Consider the following 14,829-nt stretch of genomic DNA (forward strand, 5'->3'; position numbering starts at 1 on the left):
GTGATGCACCTTCTGGAATCCCTACTCACCGACTTTTGTTTTTTTTCCCCATTCGAGGCAATCTTCAATGAAGTGTCCCTACTTCATGCATTTGAAATAGGCATTTGGCAAGTTCTTATAGACCACAGGCGGTTGGGCCCTAATTGGTTGACCTTTAGAGTTCTTGATCATGATCATTTCCTTTAGCTTCTTACTTATATTGATCTCTAACAATATCTGTGGGTGCCATCTAGGGTTAATGTTAGATATCAATCTCTAGCTCAGCACCTTACTTAGGGGAGCGACTATGGAGCCCATGACTTGATGAAACGAGTTAAGTAGATTGGGGAATTCCACCTAAACTAGGATTTTCATTGGTTTCAATCCACTGGGATCAAAGTCCAGAGACCATTTGAACGAGGTGAGAGGGGCATTTTGAAGCATCCATTATCCATGTGAGAGGATAGAGATAGCCATCTCTTTAGTTTCAAAAAGAAAGACGAAGTAGTTGTTGGGAAGGTGTCTAGTCACGAGAACCCTATATCCTTGTCTGTCCTAGTTGTCTTTGATCCATGCTCTTAGCACCTTGATGGGAAGGTGAGAGTCATGGTAGAGCCCTACCAATGCTCTGTAATGATAGGGGCAGAAAACACGATTCAACACCTCATCATCAAATGTTATACAACATGTACTTTTGTCCTCCTGGGAGCCTTGCTACTACCAGGCGTAGTCTTGTGAGTGGTTGTGCTCCTCGATCATCTCCTTGCTACTAGTCCTTCATTTGGGGAGTGTATTGGTTGGTTGGGGGGGTTGTGGTCATCAATGCCCTTCGGCTAAGAAGCGACTCCATACATGCCAATGGAATATGTTTGATCTCGATGGGTCCTTGTTGCAGATGGGCCTGCAAGTTGAGAGCTGAAAGTGAATTCTTGGTGAGAGATGGGGATGCCCATATGGGCTTGAATAAAAAGAGGGTTGGGTTAAAATGATGAGAATGCGTGTTGGGGGGAGTTTGAAGGCCTATGTGAAGGGGATAGGGCCACTTGTGTGAGAAACTTGGGAGGACTCCATGTCCACACATGTCAAGGATACCAGTTGTTTGCAAATCTTTCCCAAAGGGTAGAAGAGACACGCCTTGTCTTGTCGAGTGAGCACGAGGTGGGGGAGCAGCACAGAAAGGGATGGGATCTAGGACAGTTGTGCAGTAGTGTCGAGGGACAAGGGAGCTACTATGGGGGGGACCTGTGTAACTCTGCTAAAGAGGTAATCGGCAGCGGGTATGGTGGTATGGGGAGAGGGGGCCGCATGGTCGCTCATCGTGTGGAGGGAATCGACTGTTCTCGCCACCACATGGTTGAACTTCCTTCGCAATGGTCAAATCGTGGTTGGCTAGCGTGGGGCTTCCTGAGCTTATGTTCAAACTTTAATATTTTTGGAAAAATCAGGTCGGATATAATGTATTTAACCCCATCTATACTACATTATTATTTGAGCTACAGGTTCGGAAAAGTGTCGAACCACCACAGTGCTCCCAAACCTGGCTCCCAAACCAAACCAAAGTGACCATTAATGTCACATGATTAGGAGCAGAATGAAAGGTATGTGACCATTAATGTCACATGATTGGGAGCAGAATGGAACGTGGTCTCCTTCCACCACCTTCTCTTCTTCTCTCACTCTCACTCTCATTTTCACTTTCACTCTCACTCTCACTCTCACTCACGAGGTAGCAAGTGCAAGCAACAGGAGGCAGGCCAGCAAGCAGCAGGAGGTCAGTCCTCTCTCCCTCAGCAGGAGGTCAGTCCTCTCTCCCTCTCTCTCTCTCTCTCAGCATTTTTGTGTTCTCCCTCTCTCCCTCACATTGATGTGCTTCTCTGCACTCTGCACCCGTCCGCGTGAGCTCCACACATGTAGACATCAGAGAGTCTATCTCTCTCTCCACAGCATTCTTCGGGGGTTGGGGGGGGGGGGGGGGGAGGGGGGGAGGGCGGGGGGTGCGGGGAGGGATTGTCTAAATGCGGGGAGGGCGGGGGGTCGCAGCCGCCGAGCCAGACGTCAGAGAGTCGCAGCGACACGTCGCACAGCGCCTCTCTCTCTCTCTCTCTGACGTCCGTCAGCGACACGTCGCACAGCGCCTCTCTCTCTCTCTCTCTGACGTCCATCAGAGAGACTCGACACGTCGCACAGCGCCTCTCTCTCTCTCTCTGACGTCCGTCAGAGACTCTCTCTGACGTGTTACGACACGCCAGAGAGTCTCTCTCTGACGGACGTTAGAGAGAGAGCTCCTGGCCGTATTGCATTGCTTCCTTCGCTTTTCCCTTCACCTGCGCTGCTTTCTCCTGCCCATGCCCCTTCGCCTCTTCCGCCTTGGCATTGGTCACGTTCTTTGCGTGCTCCGCCTGACCGGACGACATTCAGAGAGAGAGAGAGAGAGAGAGAGAGAGAGAGAGAGAGAGAGAGAGAGAGAGAGAGAGAGAGAGAGAGAGAAGCTAAGAAGAAACTGAATGTGCACCGAACTTTTGAGTACGGTAGCTATCACTGCATATGTAACCTGAGCGAATTGAGGGGGACTTTATAGTCGAAACCTGCATGGTATCGTGGCAGCGTTCCAAGGTCTGCCTGCCTGCCTCTCGGGTCTCACCTCCGACTTCACTTAGTTATTTGATTAACTATCGTTAAGGTTAACGTAAGGGGCAAAAAAGTTCAAAACCACCATAACACGTCAGAGATCTCTGACGTGTTACGACACGTCAGAGAGTCTCTCTCTGACGGAGAGAGAGAGAGAGGCGCTGTTTACTCTCTCTCTCTGTCTGACGTGTTCGTCAGACAGAGAGAGAGAGTAAACAGCGCCTCTCTCTCTCTCTATGTCCAGCCCCTTTTCCAGACGTGCGTTATTGCCCTTTCTTTCCGAGAACGAAGCTTCGGGTGGCAGTTGGCGAGGGGTATGCAAGAGTTTGCTTGAGTGCTACTTGGCCGTTCCCAGGCTCCACAGTCCCTGCGCTTCTTCCGCTCTGAATTTCTTTCACCCCTTTGCTTCCTTCTTTGTGCAATGTGGCCTATACCCACAGTAAGGTTCACACATCATGTCTGTCAGAGAGAGAGAGAGAGAGAGAGGCGCTGTTTACTCTCTCTCTCTCTCTCTCTCTCTCTCTCTTCAATGATTAGTTAATAGTTTATTTAGTTAATAGTCTGTTAGTAAACAGCGCCTCTCTCTCTCTCTTCAATGATTAGTTAATAGTTTGTTAGTAGTTGGTCTCAGTTTGTTCTTTTGTTTTAGTTTATTTAGTTAATAGTGTAGTTAATAGTTGGTCTCAGTTTATTCAGTTAATAGTTTAGTTAACAGTTTATTTAGTTAATAGTTTAGGGTTAGTTTGTTCTTTTGTTTTAGTTTATATTTAGTTTATTTAGTTAATAGTTTAGGTTTAGTTTGTTTGTTTTAGTTTTAGTTGAGAGAGAGAGAGAGAGAGAGAGAGAGAGAGAGAGAGAGAGAGAGAGAGAGAGAGAGAGAGAGAGAGAGAGAGAGAGAGAGAGAGAGAGAGAGAGAGAGAGAGAGAGAGAGAGAGAGAGAGAGAGAGAGGTTGCTTTGCTTGGTATTGTCTAATTTATTGGTATTTTGGTTTATATTTTGTGCAGTTTGTTTGTGAGGATTGGTATTTCAGGTCAGTGATCTCTCTCTCTCTCTCTCAGGTTGTAAATGTGTTAGTTTAGTTAGTTAATTAGATTGTTGGTTAGTTAATTAGGTTATTGGTTTAAATAGTTAGTTTAGTTAGTTTTGGTTGTTTATTTAGTTTTGTTAGTTTGTTTTGTTAGTTAGTTAGTTTGTTTGTTTTGTTAGTTAGTTTAGTTAGTTAATTAGTTAGTTAGTTAGTTTAGTTAGTTGATTAGATAAGTTAGTTTGAATTATTTTTGTGTGTTAGTTACTTTGTATTTAGTTTAGGGTTAGTTTATTTTATTTTGTTTACTTGGTTAGTTTAGTTAGTTGTGTTAGTTTAGGGTTAGTTTATTTATTTAGTTAGTTAAATAGGTTAGTTAAATAGGTTGTTAGTTAGTTTGATTAGATTTGTGGTTAGTTGGTTTAGTTAGTTTAGTTAGTTTTGGTTGTTTATTTAGTTTAGTTGTTTTATTTAGTTAGTTATTTAGTTTATTTAGTTAGTTATTTAGTTATTTAGTTTTGGTTGTTTGTGGTTATTTGGTTTAGTTAGTTTATTTAGTTAGTTGATTAGACTATAACTAATTTATTGGTATTTTTTAATGTATTTATTGGTTTAAATAGTAAATTAGTTAGTTAATTAGGTTGTTGGTTAGTTAATTAGGTTATTGGTTTAAATAGTTAGTTTAGTTAGTTTTGGTTGTTTATTTAGTTTTGTTAGTTTGTTTAGTTAGTTAGTTAGTTTGTTTGTTTTGTTAGTTAGTTTAGTTAGTTATTTAGTTAGTTTTGGTTGTTTGTGGTTATTTGGTCCATTGTGTGGTTATAATAATATCCATGTTATTGTGTTTGTGTATATATTTGGATATAGTATATGTGTATGTAAGTAGTTAGGTAGACAATCATGGATGAATAGTTACATGCATACCCATGTAAACTTTTAGTCCTATGTTACATGAACTTAGTTTACTTATTTAGTTAGTTAGTTTAGTTATTTGTGGTTCTTTAGTTAGTTTATTTAGTTAGTAGTTACGTTAGATTGTGTGTTAGTTTGTTTTTTTGTTTTAGTTTATATATGTGTTAGTTACTTTTGAGAGAGAGAGAGAGAGAGAGAGAGAGAGAGAGAGAGAGAGAGAGAGAGAGAGAGTTTAGTTTTGGTTGTTTGTGGTTAGTTAGTTCAGTCAGTTTATGTAGTTATTTTATTTGGTTATTTTTTGTGGTTTAGTTAGTTTGGTTAGATTTGTGGTTAGTTAGTTAGTTATTTAGTTTAGTTAGTTTATTTAGTTAGTTGATTAGATAAGTTAGTTTGAATTATTTTTGTGTGTTAGTTACTTTACATTTTGTTTAGGGTTAGTTTATTCTATTTAGTTTACTTGGTTAGTTTAGTTAGTTGTGTTAGTTTAGGGTTAGTTTATTTAGTTAAATATATAGTAATATCTAGTAAGTTAGTTAGTGAAATAGGTTGTTAGTTAGTAGGGTTTATGAATCCATGGAGGGAATGTTGAATGAAGGACAAAGAATTGCCTTCGGTGCAGTCATGGAAGCTATTGATACAGATACTGGGGATGTATTCTTTTTGGATGGTCCTGGTGGGTCTGGAAAGACTTTCCTATACAAATGTTTGCTTGCGAAGGTACGCAGTGGTGGTCGCATAGCATTGGCAACAGCATCATGTGGCATTGCTGCCTTGCTTTTGCCAGGTGGTCATACAGCTCACTCGCGGTTTAAAATCCCAGTAAAATTAAATAATCGATCCACTTGCAATATTCCTGTTCAAAGTGACCTTGCTCGGTTATTGAGACAAACAAGCCTTATTTTGTGGGATGAGGCTCCTATGACCCATCGACATGCCTTCGAAGCGGTTGATAGACCTCTAAGAGATGTTATGAGCTGTGATAAGCCATTTGGTGGAAAAGTTGTTTTGTTTGGGGGAGATTTTAGACAAGTCTTGCCTGTTGTGGTAAAGGGAACACGTGAGGATATTGTTAATGCTGCATTGTGTTACTCTGATTTGTGGCGTTACATAAGGGTGCTAAGGCTATCTGGCAATATGCGAGTGTCGACAGCTGGTAGTGTGGTGGACAATGGGTTCATCTATTGGATTCAAGGAATAGGGGATGGAGTGGGTGTTACCGAAAGTTGTGATAAGTCGTGTGTCCCACCTAGCATGATATTGAAAGGGCACTCTATCGAAACACTGATTGATAGTGTCTACAGTGACGTGTCCAATGTGGGTGACTACACGTCGTATTTTAGTGAGCGAGCTATACTTGCCTCGCGGAATACAGAGGTGGCTACTTTGAATGATCGTGCATTGCAACTAATGCCAGGGGAGGTCAGGCAGTATTATAGTGCAGATTCAATTGCAGAGACCGACGACTCATTTTTGTACTCTGTTGAGTATTTAAATACATTAGATCTTGGAGGTGGATTTCCTCCTCATTTATTGCTGTTGAAGATAAATGCACCTATTATTCTTCTTAGAAACCTAAATCCAGGAAGGGGTATGTGTAATGGTACGCGATTGATATGTAGAGCTTTCAATAGGAAAGTGATAGATGCTCAGATAATAACAGGGGCAAATGTGGGCGAACGAGTTTTTATTCCACGTATTACTTTTGTTTCGAATGCTACACATTTGCCATTTACTATGAAGCGGAGACAATTTCCCATCCGGTTGGCATTCGCTATGACAATCAACAAGTCACAGGGGCAGACTTTGTTCATTGTTGGGCTTTATCTAAAGGCACCACTATTTACACATGGTCAACTGTATGTTGCATTTTCAAGGGTAAAATCTTCGCATGGTGTGAAAGTGCTATTGGGTGAAGAGGATGGGGGTATGACCACAAACATTGTATACAAGGATATTCTCCGAAAGGTGCAGTAATGTGCATTACTTTCTTTGCAGAGATGTAGTTATTGACGACCATGTAGGGACATTGGTTTTTGCATATATATGACCATGCAGGGACGTTGGTTTTACATATGTGTGAATTGCTCTCTATGCCCTGTTTGGTTGGCATATACTCTTGGAAGTATAATTTTTTCATATTTCACTGTTCATTTAACTTTTGCAGATGCCTACCCTAGAGTGGCACTATTACCCAGCTTCTGACTATCAAAAGGAGCTGCAATGCACATTACTCACTATAGCTCCTGATAATATCATAAGAAGGACACTTGCAAGGGTCATCGAGCGTTTATATGATGATGTTAATATCGACATCAAGCTCCCAGTTTTTATTGAAGTTGTACATTGTGGATACACGCAATGTTTTCGGGTGCATATGTACGAGGTCGACCATAAGAAGAGATTTCAACGCTCCCATACAGATAAGATACCGAGGCATTGGTTTAAGTATGGGTTCAAAGATTTGGGTTGTTTTGTGACACTGCATCAACGTTTGTCAGTACCTACGGAGTGGTTCACAAATGTTCGACCAGGTATTATTAATATTGGAATGGAATGATCTTTGTTAGTTATTCCATGTACTTATATTGTGATTTTTGTTCTAATGCAGGTGGTGAAGAGGGAGGTAGGGCCGTTGCATCGCCCATGCGATTACCAATGGAAACTGTGGAATCGTTCCATGCTTCACCTTCACATATTTTGCTCAAGGAGGAGGATTTTGTTAATGATTCCTCGAAGAAAAGGAAGATTTCTTTCCATTAGGCGTCTTTGAGACATTGTCTTTTTTTGTAGGCATCGGCCATTTGCCTATGGTACTTGGAAATACGTCGGTGCCTTATGCTTGGCCTTTGTGGCTTCGTTTTGACTAGGTCTCTTATAGAAATTATTTTTGTGGTGGTTAGTCTCTGCCTCAATTATGACCCGCTTTTAGTGTAACATTGTTATTCCACGTACTTACTTATACCGTTGCATTGCCGATGTGATTACCAATGGAAACTATGGAAGCATTCCTGGCTTCACCTTCTTATGTTTTTCTCAACGAGGAAGATTTTGTTAATGATTAGTCAAAAATCTTTGTTTCTATTAGGCATCTTCGAGACACTGTCTTTTTTTGTTGGCATCGGCCATTTGCCTATGGTGCTTAAAAAAATTTGCGTACCTTATACTTGGCCTTTGTGGCTTCGTTTTTCAGTATTGTGCAGTTGTTTCTAATTATCGCATGTGCAAGCATATAATTTCTTACATTTATGTCGAGAGGAATGTTTGTAGGTATGGTGCATGGAATAGATGGTTTTTATGTTTGGCATTTTGTGTTACATTGGTTTGAAACTACTTTTAGTTTTAAGTTTGGTGTGTGTGTGTGAGACATAGAGAGGCTGCTTAGAGAGAATTGGAGAGAGAGAGAGAGAGAGAGAGAGAGAGAGAGAGAGAGAGAGAGAGTGAGTGAGTGTGGATACAGAGGGGGGAGGTGTAAATGGGATCAAAGATAGAGGGGTTGTGAGTAGAGGAGAGTAAAGTATGTGATGTTTTTGTGATAGCATTTCCCACTGTGCGATAGGGAAGTGAAGCTGCCGTGCTATAGGGAAGTGAAGCTGCCGTGTATCGCACGGCAGCTTCACTTCCCTCGCACCCCGCTTCGCGGCAGCTGTGAAGCGGGAGAGCGGAAGCGCGCAAGGAACGCTAGTGGTTATTTATTGGGCATTGCATGGTTTGACTGCAGTGAGCTTGCCATGTAGATAAAGGGCTTACCATAGTTACCTTTTGACGGGAACCACATATCTAGCCCTAACTTCTAAGGTTAGTCCTTTTAGGAGGCGTGTGTTGCAGCAAGAAGGAAAAATATTGAATCATCAATATTGCATTTAATTTTCTGTAGGTATTTTCTTTTTCTTTTCTTTTGTTTCTTTTTTTTTTTTTTGTTTTTGCCCTGCTTCTTGGTGCAGTCGCTGAAGAAGCTGCTGTCTCGTCGCAGGCCGAGGTGCAGCGCAGGCCGTAAAGGGGGCGAGGCTTCTCTCACTCAGTCTCTCGGTCGTTCTCTGCATCGATCCCTGCTGTCTGTGTAGGAGTCCTCCTCTGTCGCAGTCTTTTTGCAGGACCGAGAAGAAGATTTTTTGTTTTAATGATTCCAAACATGACACAGAGGCAGCCGGCTTTGCTGACTCCGGGAGGGGAGAGTAAAGCCGAGAGCTTGAGCGGGAGCGCAAGAAAGAGAGAGAAGGAGAAAGAGGGAGGGAGAGGAAGAGGGAGGGAGACACAGAGAGGGAGGGGAACAGGAGAGAGGGAGGGAAACAGGAGAGAGGGAGGGAGAGAGATTGTGTATATGTAAGTTCTGGAGAGGGCAGAAAGAAAGAGAGGGAGAGGAAGAGAGAGAGAGAGACACACTCACAGAGAGGGAGAGGGAGAGGAAGATAAGAGGGGGAGAGAGAGTGTGTGTAGTGTAATTTCCAGAGATAGCCGCTCCTCCAGAGCTTTTGATTACATTTTCCCGGCCTCACCCCAGTTTATGCTGCAATTGATTTAGGGTTTGTGCTGCAGCACCTAGGGTTCCTGTTACTTTTGACAATTCGGAGTTCTCTGTTATCTGTTTGAACGTTTTGAGTGAGAGAGTTTGAGAATGGAGTATGCGCATTGGATCTGCACAGTCTGATACCTTTACCTAATGGCTGTTGAGGGGACCAATGGGAGTACCTCTGCTTCAACTAGAAGAAACAGTTTTCTCATGTGCTATCACTTTGATGATGGGGTTTCGCAGTGGTTTTTGTAAGGTGAGTTTTCGGCGAGTGAAAGAGTTTGTGGTAAACACGGAGCGTTGTTTTGCAGGGAGAAGAGCGTGAGGGTGAGGAAAAGCAGAGGCAGAGTGTGTGAGTGTGAGGAAAGGGAGAGGAGTGGGAGACGTCTACTGTACAGACTCTCAAGCGGTTTGCAGTTGACTTCGCACTCGCAGAAACGATGGGTGACACTCGCCTGGAACTCGGCAACCGTAAACTTGTGGTACGAATGGAAATGTTAGGGTTGATTTGCTTTATACTTTGTTTTTTTTTTGGTGAAATAACGGTTGTATGATCAAACTATGTATTCTGTATGCAGGTGCTCGGCCTTCCTTGGGATGTCGATACCAGTGGTCTCAGGCAGTATATGAGCAAGTTTGGGGCCCTCGATGATGTTGTCGTTATGAAGGTAAGTTTTCAAGTAAAGTTTCTCTTCTGGAATACGTTTTCATATTGTAGGCACATGCATGTCATGCATCAGATCCAAATGCACACTGGGAGGGCACATATGGTTCGTTGTGCGGTGTTTACATTTTTTTTTGTAATTGGTGACACCTGGGTTATGATGCTGACCAAATGTCATGCGTTGTGTTGTCATAGGAGAGACGAACTGGCAGATCTCGTGGTTTTGGCTATGCCACATTTTCTACAGCAGAAAGTGCAGAGGTGATTGTTGATTAGAATAACTGTTACCATCCCTCCAAGTGAAGAACTCTATTTATTTATAGTAATTTCCTATTAGTGTCTCATTTGATGTGAAAATGTATACCTCTGTTTTCTTTCTGTTATGTAATTACTGGCCTGCAGAAAGCTTTGTCCTCTGAGCATGTGTTGAATGGAAGATTGTTGGAGGTTAAAGTTGCAACACCTAAGGTACCTTCTTCTTCTGCTCTAAGAGGAATCAGGTTGATGCATTATATTTGCCCAGAATGGAATTTCTGAGCATTTACATATTTGCAGGAGGAGATGAAGCCTGCTTCGAAAAAGATAACTAGAATATTTGTTGCAAGGATTCCCTCAAAAGTGTCGGATGAAGAATTCAAGGAGTAAGTTGAATGAAGATACTGCAAGCCAAGAGAAACATAGTCGGTAGTTGTAGAATGATTTGTAAGTGTAACCTCAAAAGTGTCGGATGAAAAACTCAGGGAGTAAGTTCTTTTTTGAAAAGTTACTCACATTGGGGAATCTTTACTGTTTTGCTAGCTCTGGTGGAGGCATCATAATTCATCTATAGGATTTTCTTTTTTTGACATAGGTCTGTGTGGATCTATTTGTGATTTCTTCAGAAATTGTAGTTTTATAAGTTGTTCATACTGTAGCTGTTTTGGCGGTTCTTGTTCTGTTGCAATGAAAGCCACCACTTGATATATCCAAAGCCACAAGAGGCTAAAACATCAGTCTATTAAGCTTCTAAGTAAGAGTTTTATTCAAATAGGAACCTTGAATAATGACAATGCCTGTTTTGTTGAAAATATGCTATTTTGTTTGGTTGAAGTTCAGATGTGTCTGTTGAATATTTAGGAGTACATTACTATATTAAAACACCTGCTGCTGCAGGTTTTTTGGACATGTTAAATTAACATTTTGTTATTGTACTGCTTTAAGAATAATCTGAATCAGGATTCCTGTAACTCACAAGTGTTCTTTTTGCAGATACTTTGAGGCTTTTGGAACAATAACAGACATTTACATGCCTAAGGTTGTCTATTCCTTTATTCTCTAGTGGCTATTTCTTTCAGAAAAGAAACACTTTTGCATTGTTTGTGTCATGCCATGTAGGTCGGTGTAGATTATGCTTTTGTAAGGTCTGAATAAGGGGCATTTACATGTCCAACGAGATCTGTTACGTACTATCTAGTGTGTCCGTTTCTTGTAGAAAAAACTGTCTATTGCATGTTTTGTGTGGTGTGCTGTCTATGTTGGCTAGATCATGTTTGTGTAAGATACTCAAAATTCAGCCACCCAATTCAAGATACATTCAAGTGTTGTAAGCTCAGGACTTATGGTTATTAGATCCAAGCTTGGCCAGGATACATTCTTGAACGTTTTTGAGTGAACTTGGCTAGTTGCTCCAGCATAAGGGTTGGCTCTTACCTGCAAGCCTGCTCTCTATCATGTACTTGTTGCATGGACTTGCTTGGTTTTTGAAGCATTGAATAAGTTTCAGTTGAGAAAAGTAGTTTACATTGTCTATGCCCATCCAGGATCAAGGTGCAAAATCACATCGAGGCATAGGATTTATTACTTTTGAGAACCCAGGTATAAGTTGTTTTTTGACTGTTCTTTAAGAAGCACACGGGGCTCATTTTTATGTTTAGCTCCATCCTCTTATATTTAATTGCTTTTTTTGGTAGCTTTTCTGAATTCAGTGGCTAAATGCTCTCTCTCACTGTTTTGTAGAGTCTGTGGCCAAGGTTATGGCTAAAACTCATGAGCTTGGAGGGTCTACTGTGGCAGTAGATGAAGCTACTCCAAAGGTCCGTAGTGTGTTTTCATAGGTGGTTTCATGTTTCTCAAGTCCAAAGCTTGGGGTTGAATCTTGCGTGCTGTGTATTAGCAGAGTGAAGGCGGTAAAACAACTGGGAAAAATGATTATCATGGGAATTTCTCTGATAGAGATTTCCATGGTGCTTATGGAGCGTACAGTCCTTATGTAGCTGCTGGTATGAGTGGCTCCAGGTATGGAGGAGGTTACAGCATGTCCCCATATGGAGCATATGATTATTCAGGATCTGGATATGGCAGCAACTATGGGTCTGGCAGTATAGGGAGTGGTTATGGATTGAGCAGTTGGGCTGGTCCCTCCCCTAGCAGTTCTGGCCTTGGTGCTGGCATTAATCAGTCTTCTGGGTATGGTTCTGGTGGTCTGCATGGTCCATCAGGAGGTGGACGGGGAAAGATTTTTGTTGGGAAGCTTCCGTCAGAAGTTACAACTGAAGACATGCGGCGATATTTTGGAAATTTTGGACGCATCTTGGATGTGTATCTACCTAAAGTTGGTTATCCTTTTGTGCAATCACATAGACCTCAATTCAATTTTTGGCTGAGCTTTTGTTGAAAGTCCAAATTTTGCTGGTTCTGGTTTATGGCAGGATGCAAAGAGGAAAGGCGGTCATCGGGGTTTTGCTTTTGTAACATTTTCTGATGAAGGTCCAGCTGAGCGTGTCTCTCGGCGGTCCCATGAGCTCCTTGGTCATCAGGTCTGCTGAGTGGTATATCTGTATGGCGTTTTTATTTTTCCTGTCAAGGGTTTTAGCTAACTGCTTTTATAACAGATAATTGTAGAGCGGGCAACGCCTGCGGATGAGGCTGGGCTTATGGATGGATACTCAGGGGGGATGTTTCGTGGAGTCTCTGCTTCCGAGTATCCTGGCAGCAGCTACAAAAGCAGCCTTGATTACTTGAATCCGGTACATAACTTAATGTTAAGATGAGTTTGTAAACTTCTTTTCTTGCCATTATCAGAAGATAATGATGATTTTGTTTATAATGATTGTCAGTGGCAAGGTGCCTTCAGTGGCAGTGTGGGCCCAGTCATGGGTGGTGATAGAGCCTCAAGAATGGATCTTCGCTACAGGCCTTACTGAGCTTGACCCATATGGAGGCCATGTATTCTTTATGATCTCAAGCTAAGACACAAGGGAACAAGTTGGTTTGAGATAATTGGATGAATCTCTTGCTTTTGTGGGAATAGGTCAACCTAAGTATCAAATTACCTCTTCAATTTTTGTGCCAGCATCTGTCAGTAATTTGACTTGATCTACCAAACTGTCATTTGTTGATTTCAAGGTGAAGTATGTCTACTAATAATAGATCATGTGTGCACCTCAGCTTTGTGCTTGACAGTGAAGATTCTATACCCCTGCGCCCCCCCCCAAAAAAACCCTTTTTTCTCCCCCGTCTCTCTCCTCATAGGGTGTGTATGGCCTTCTAGCCAGCATGCACTCCACATCCCTTTTTGAATATCCCCATCCCTTTATTAATATCCTCCCTCTCTGCTTTAGTGGGGTGTGAGGCTTAGAAACAAGGTGGCTGCTTGGGTTGTTGGTTAATGGACATATGTTCTCTCAGGTGTGGCATTCAGACATATGCAGTGCTCTAATATCCCCCCCCCCTCCCCCAAACACACACACAAACAATGCTACGTGCATACATTGTATGTAATCTCTCTCTCTCTCTCCAACTGCTTGGGAACTACATAGATTCAAGAGCATGTGTGCATCTCTTCATTCTTTCTATCCACACCCTCAAGACACTTGGCTGTGATGGCATGGCCTTTCCTACCCTCATTTCTTGATGGTAACCTGGCTCATTTCCTGTGCTATAAGAAGGTTAGAAAGGAGAGCGTTTTACCAATGTTGATGATGAATTGGTGATTGAGGCACGTACAATGCTTGATGCTATGCAAAGGTGGACCTTTGTCTCCTGCACAGTACACCCTGCCAGTGTGCACCACCATAGCTCCACTTTGACAGGAGCAGACAAACATTGAAGAGGACAAAGAAGAAAGATGCTATACATCTTCAAAGGTTCGTTCCTTCACTACCAGTGCACTCTAAATAGAGCCTTTTGTTTTGTGCGATGGTGTTGCATTCGAAGATGGGAAACCCGATCAGATCACTATTGTCAATGCAGTGAGTTCTTGTGTGGATTTCTCTATACCTGTAGTAGAGGGCAAATAAATTTAAATACAAAACTTCAAGGAAGGATTTGGGTTTGACATTGCGCTTGGAATGTCTTTGCTCACAATGTAGAAGTACGAGTAGCACTATGTTCGTTCAGTTTTCACAATGCTGCTTGTTTAGCTTTTAACTAGATGCATGTGCAAGAAACCGTCTCTTGGAACGTTATGATTCGAGCCTATGAGCAAGGAGGGCACAACATGGTGCCATTGACCTCTTTGAGGTAATAAAGGAGGAAGATGTCGAGCTTAGTAATAGCACTTTTGCTCATTGCCTTTTCAAAAATTGTTACCTTGGAAAGGGGCCAATTCTTTCATACATGTGCTATTGAAGATGGATTAGACTCTCAAATTATGGTGTGCATTGCACCTACTCACATGTATTGTAAATCCAAAAGAAGGAAGCTTGCATGGTATTTGAGAGCCATATTTGTTTTTTAGGAGCAAGGTTGGGAGAAGTCATCAATTGGGGGGTTTATGCAATTAGCAGGCTAGGCAACATAGACTAGTTAGCTTGGTCTCCACCTTCATCTTTTTGCATTATGTTGTCATGTGCTACTTGTCCCATTCTTAGATTGGCGGACCTCTTATGCAAGCCCTTTTTAGGCAACACCTCCTAGGTTTTGACCTCCACATATGTTCCCTCGCACACTCGGTCACTTCGAGTAACAAGCAGGCAATCATTGTGATCCACACAAACGAGTCAATCAAGCCATGCAAGTATCACCATCATTGTTAGCATATTCTCTTGCCTTCTATTGTGCATCACCCACAATTGTAACCTCTACCCTCCTACCATTCTCTTTTGTTGAGAGCCAAAGGAAGATTCCCTCGGCCATAA

The 14,829-nt window shown here is 42.1% G+C and overlaps 1 protein-coding gene across 2 annotated transcripts; it reads left to right on the forward strand.

Moving 5' to 3' along the window:
- Nucleotides 1–8,393: 8,393 nt before the first annotated feature.
- LOC148018135 (uncharacterized) lies at nt 8,394–13,918 on the forward strand. Of its 2 annotated transcripts, XM_087661361.1 has the most exons (14): nt 8,394–8,411; nt 8,512–8,598; nt 9,360–9,530; nt 9,627–9,716; nt 9,908–9,973; nt 10,115–10,180; nt 10,268–10,353; nt 10,961–11,006; nt 11,512–11,566; nt 11,708–11,784; nt 11,868–12,302; nt 12,400–12,507; nt 12,583–12,717; nt 12,808–13,918. In XM_087661361.1, the coding sequence occupies exons 3-14, from the start codon at nt 9,489–9,491 to the stop codon at nt 12,892–12,894; spliced, it is 1,293 nt and encodes a 430-aa protein (XP_087517487.1). In that variant the 5' UTR covers nt 8,394–8,411; nt 8,512–8,598; nt 9,360–9,488; the 3' UTR covers nt 12,895–13,918. The 2 variants fall into 2 exon arrangements, with proteins under 2 accessions (XP_087517487.1, XP_087517485.1); XM_087661359.1 differs by lacking the exon at nt 8,394–8,411 and having other exon boundaries at nt 8,461–8,598.
- Nucleotides 13,919–14,829: the final 911 nt, after the last annotated feature.

This window comes from Lygodium microphyllum, chromosome 21 (genome assembly GCF_053477565.2).
Source record: "Lygodium microphyllum isolate KBCC chromosome 21, Lygodium_microphyllum_v1.1.10, whole genome shotgun sequence".
Lineage (NCBI taxonomy): Eukaryota > Viridiplantae > Streptophyta > Polypodiopsida > Schizaeales > Lygodiaceae > Lygodium > Lygodium microphyllum.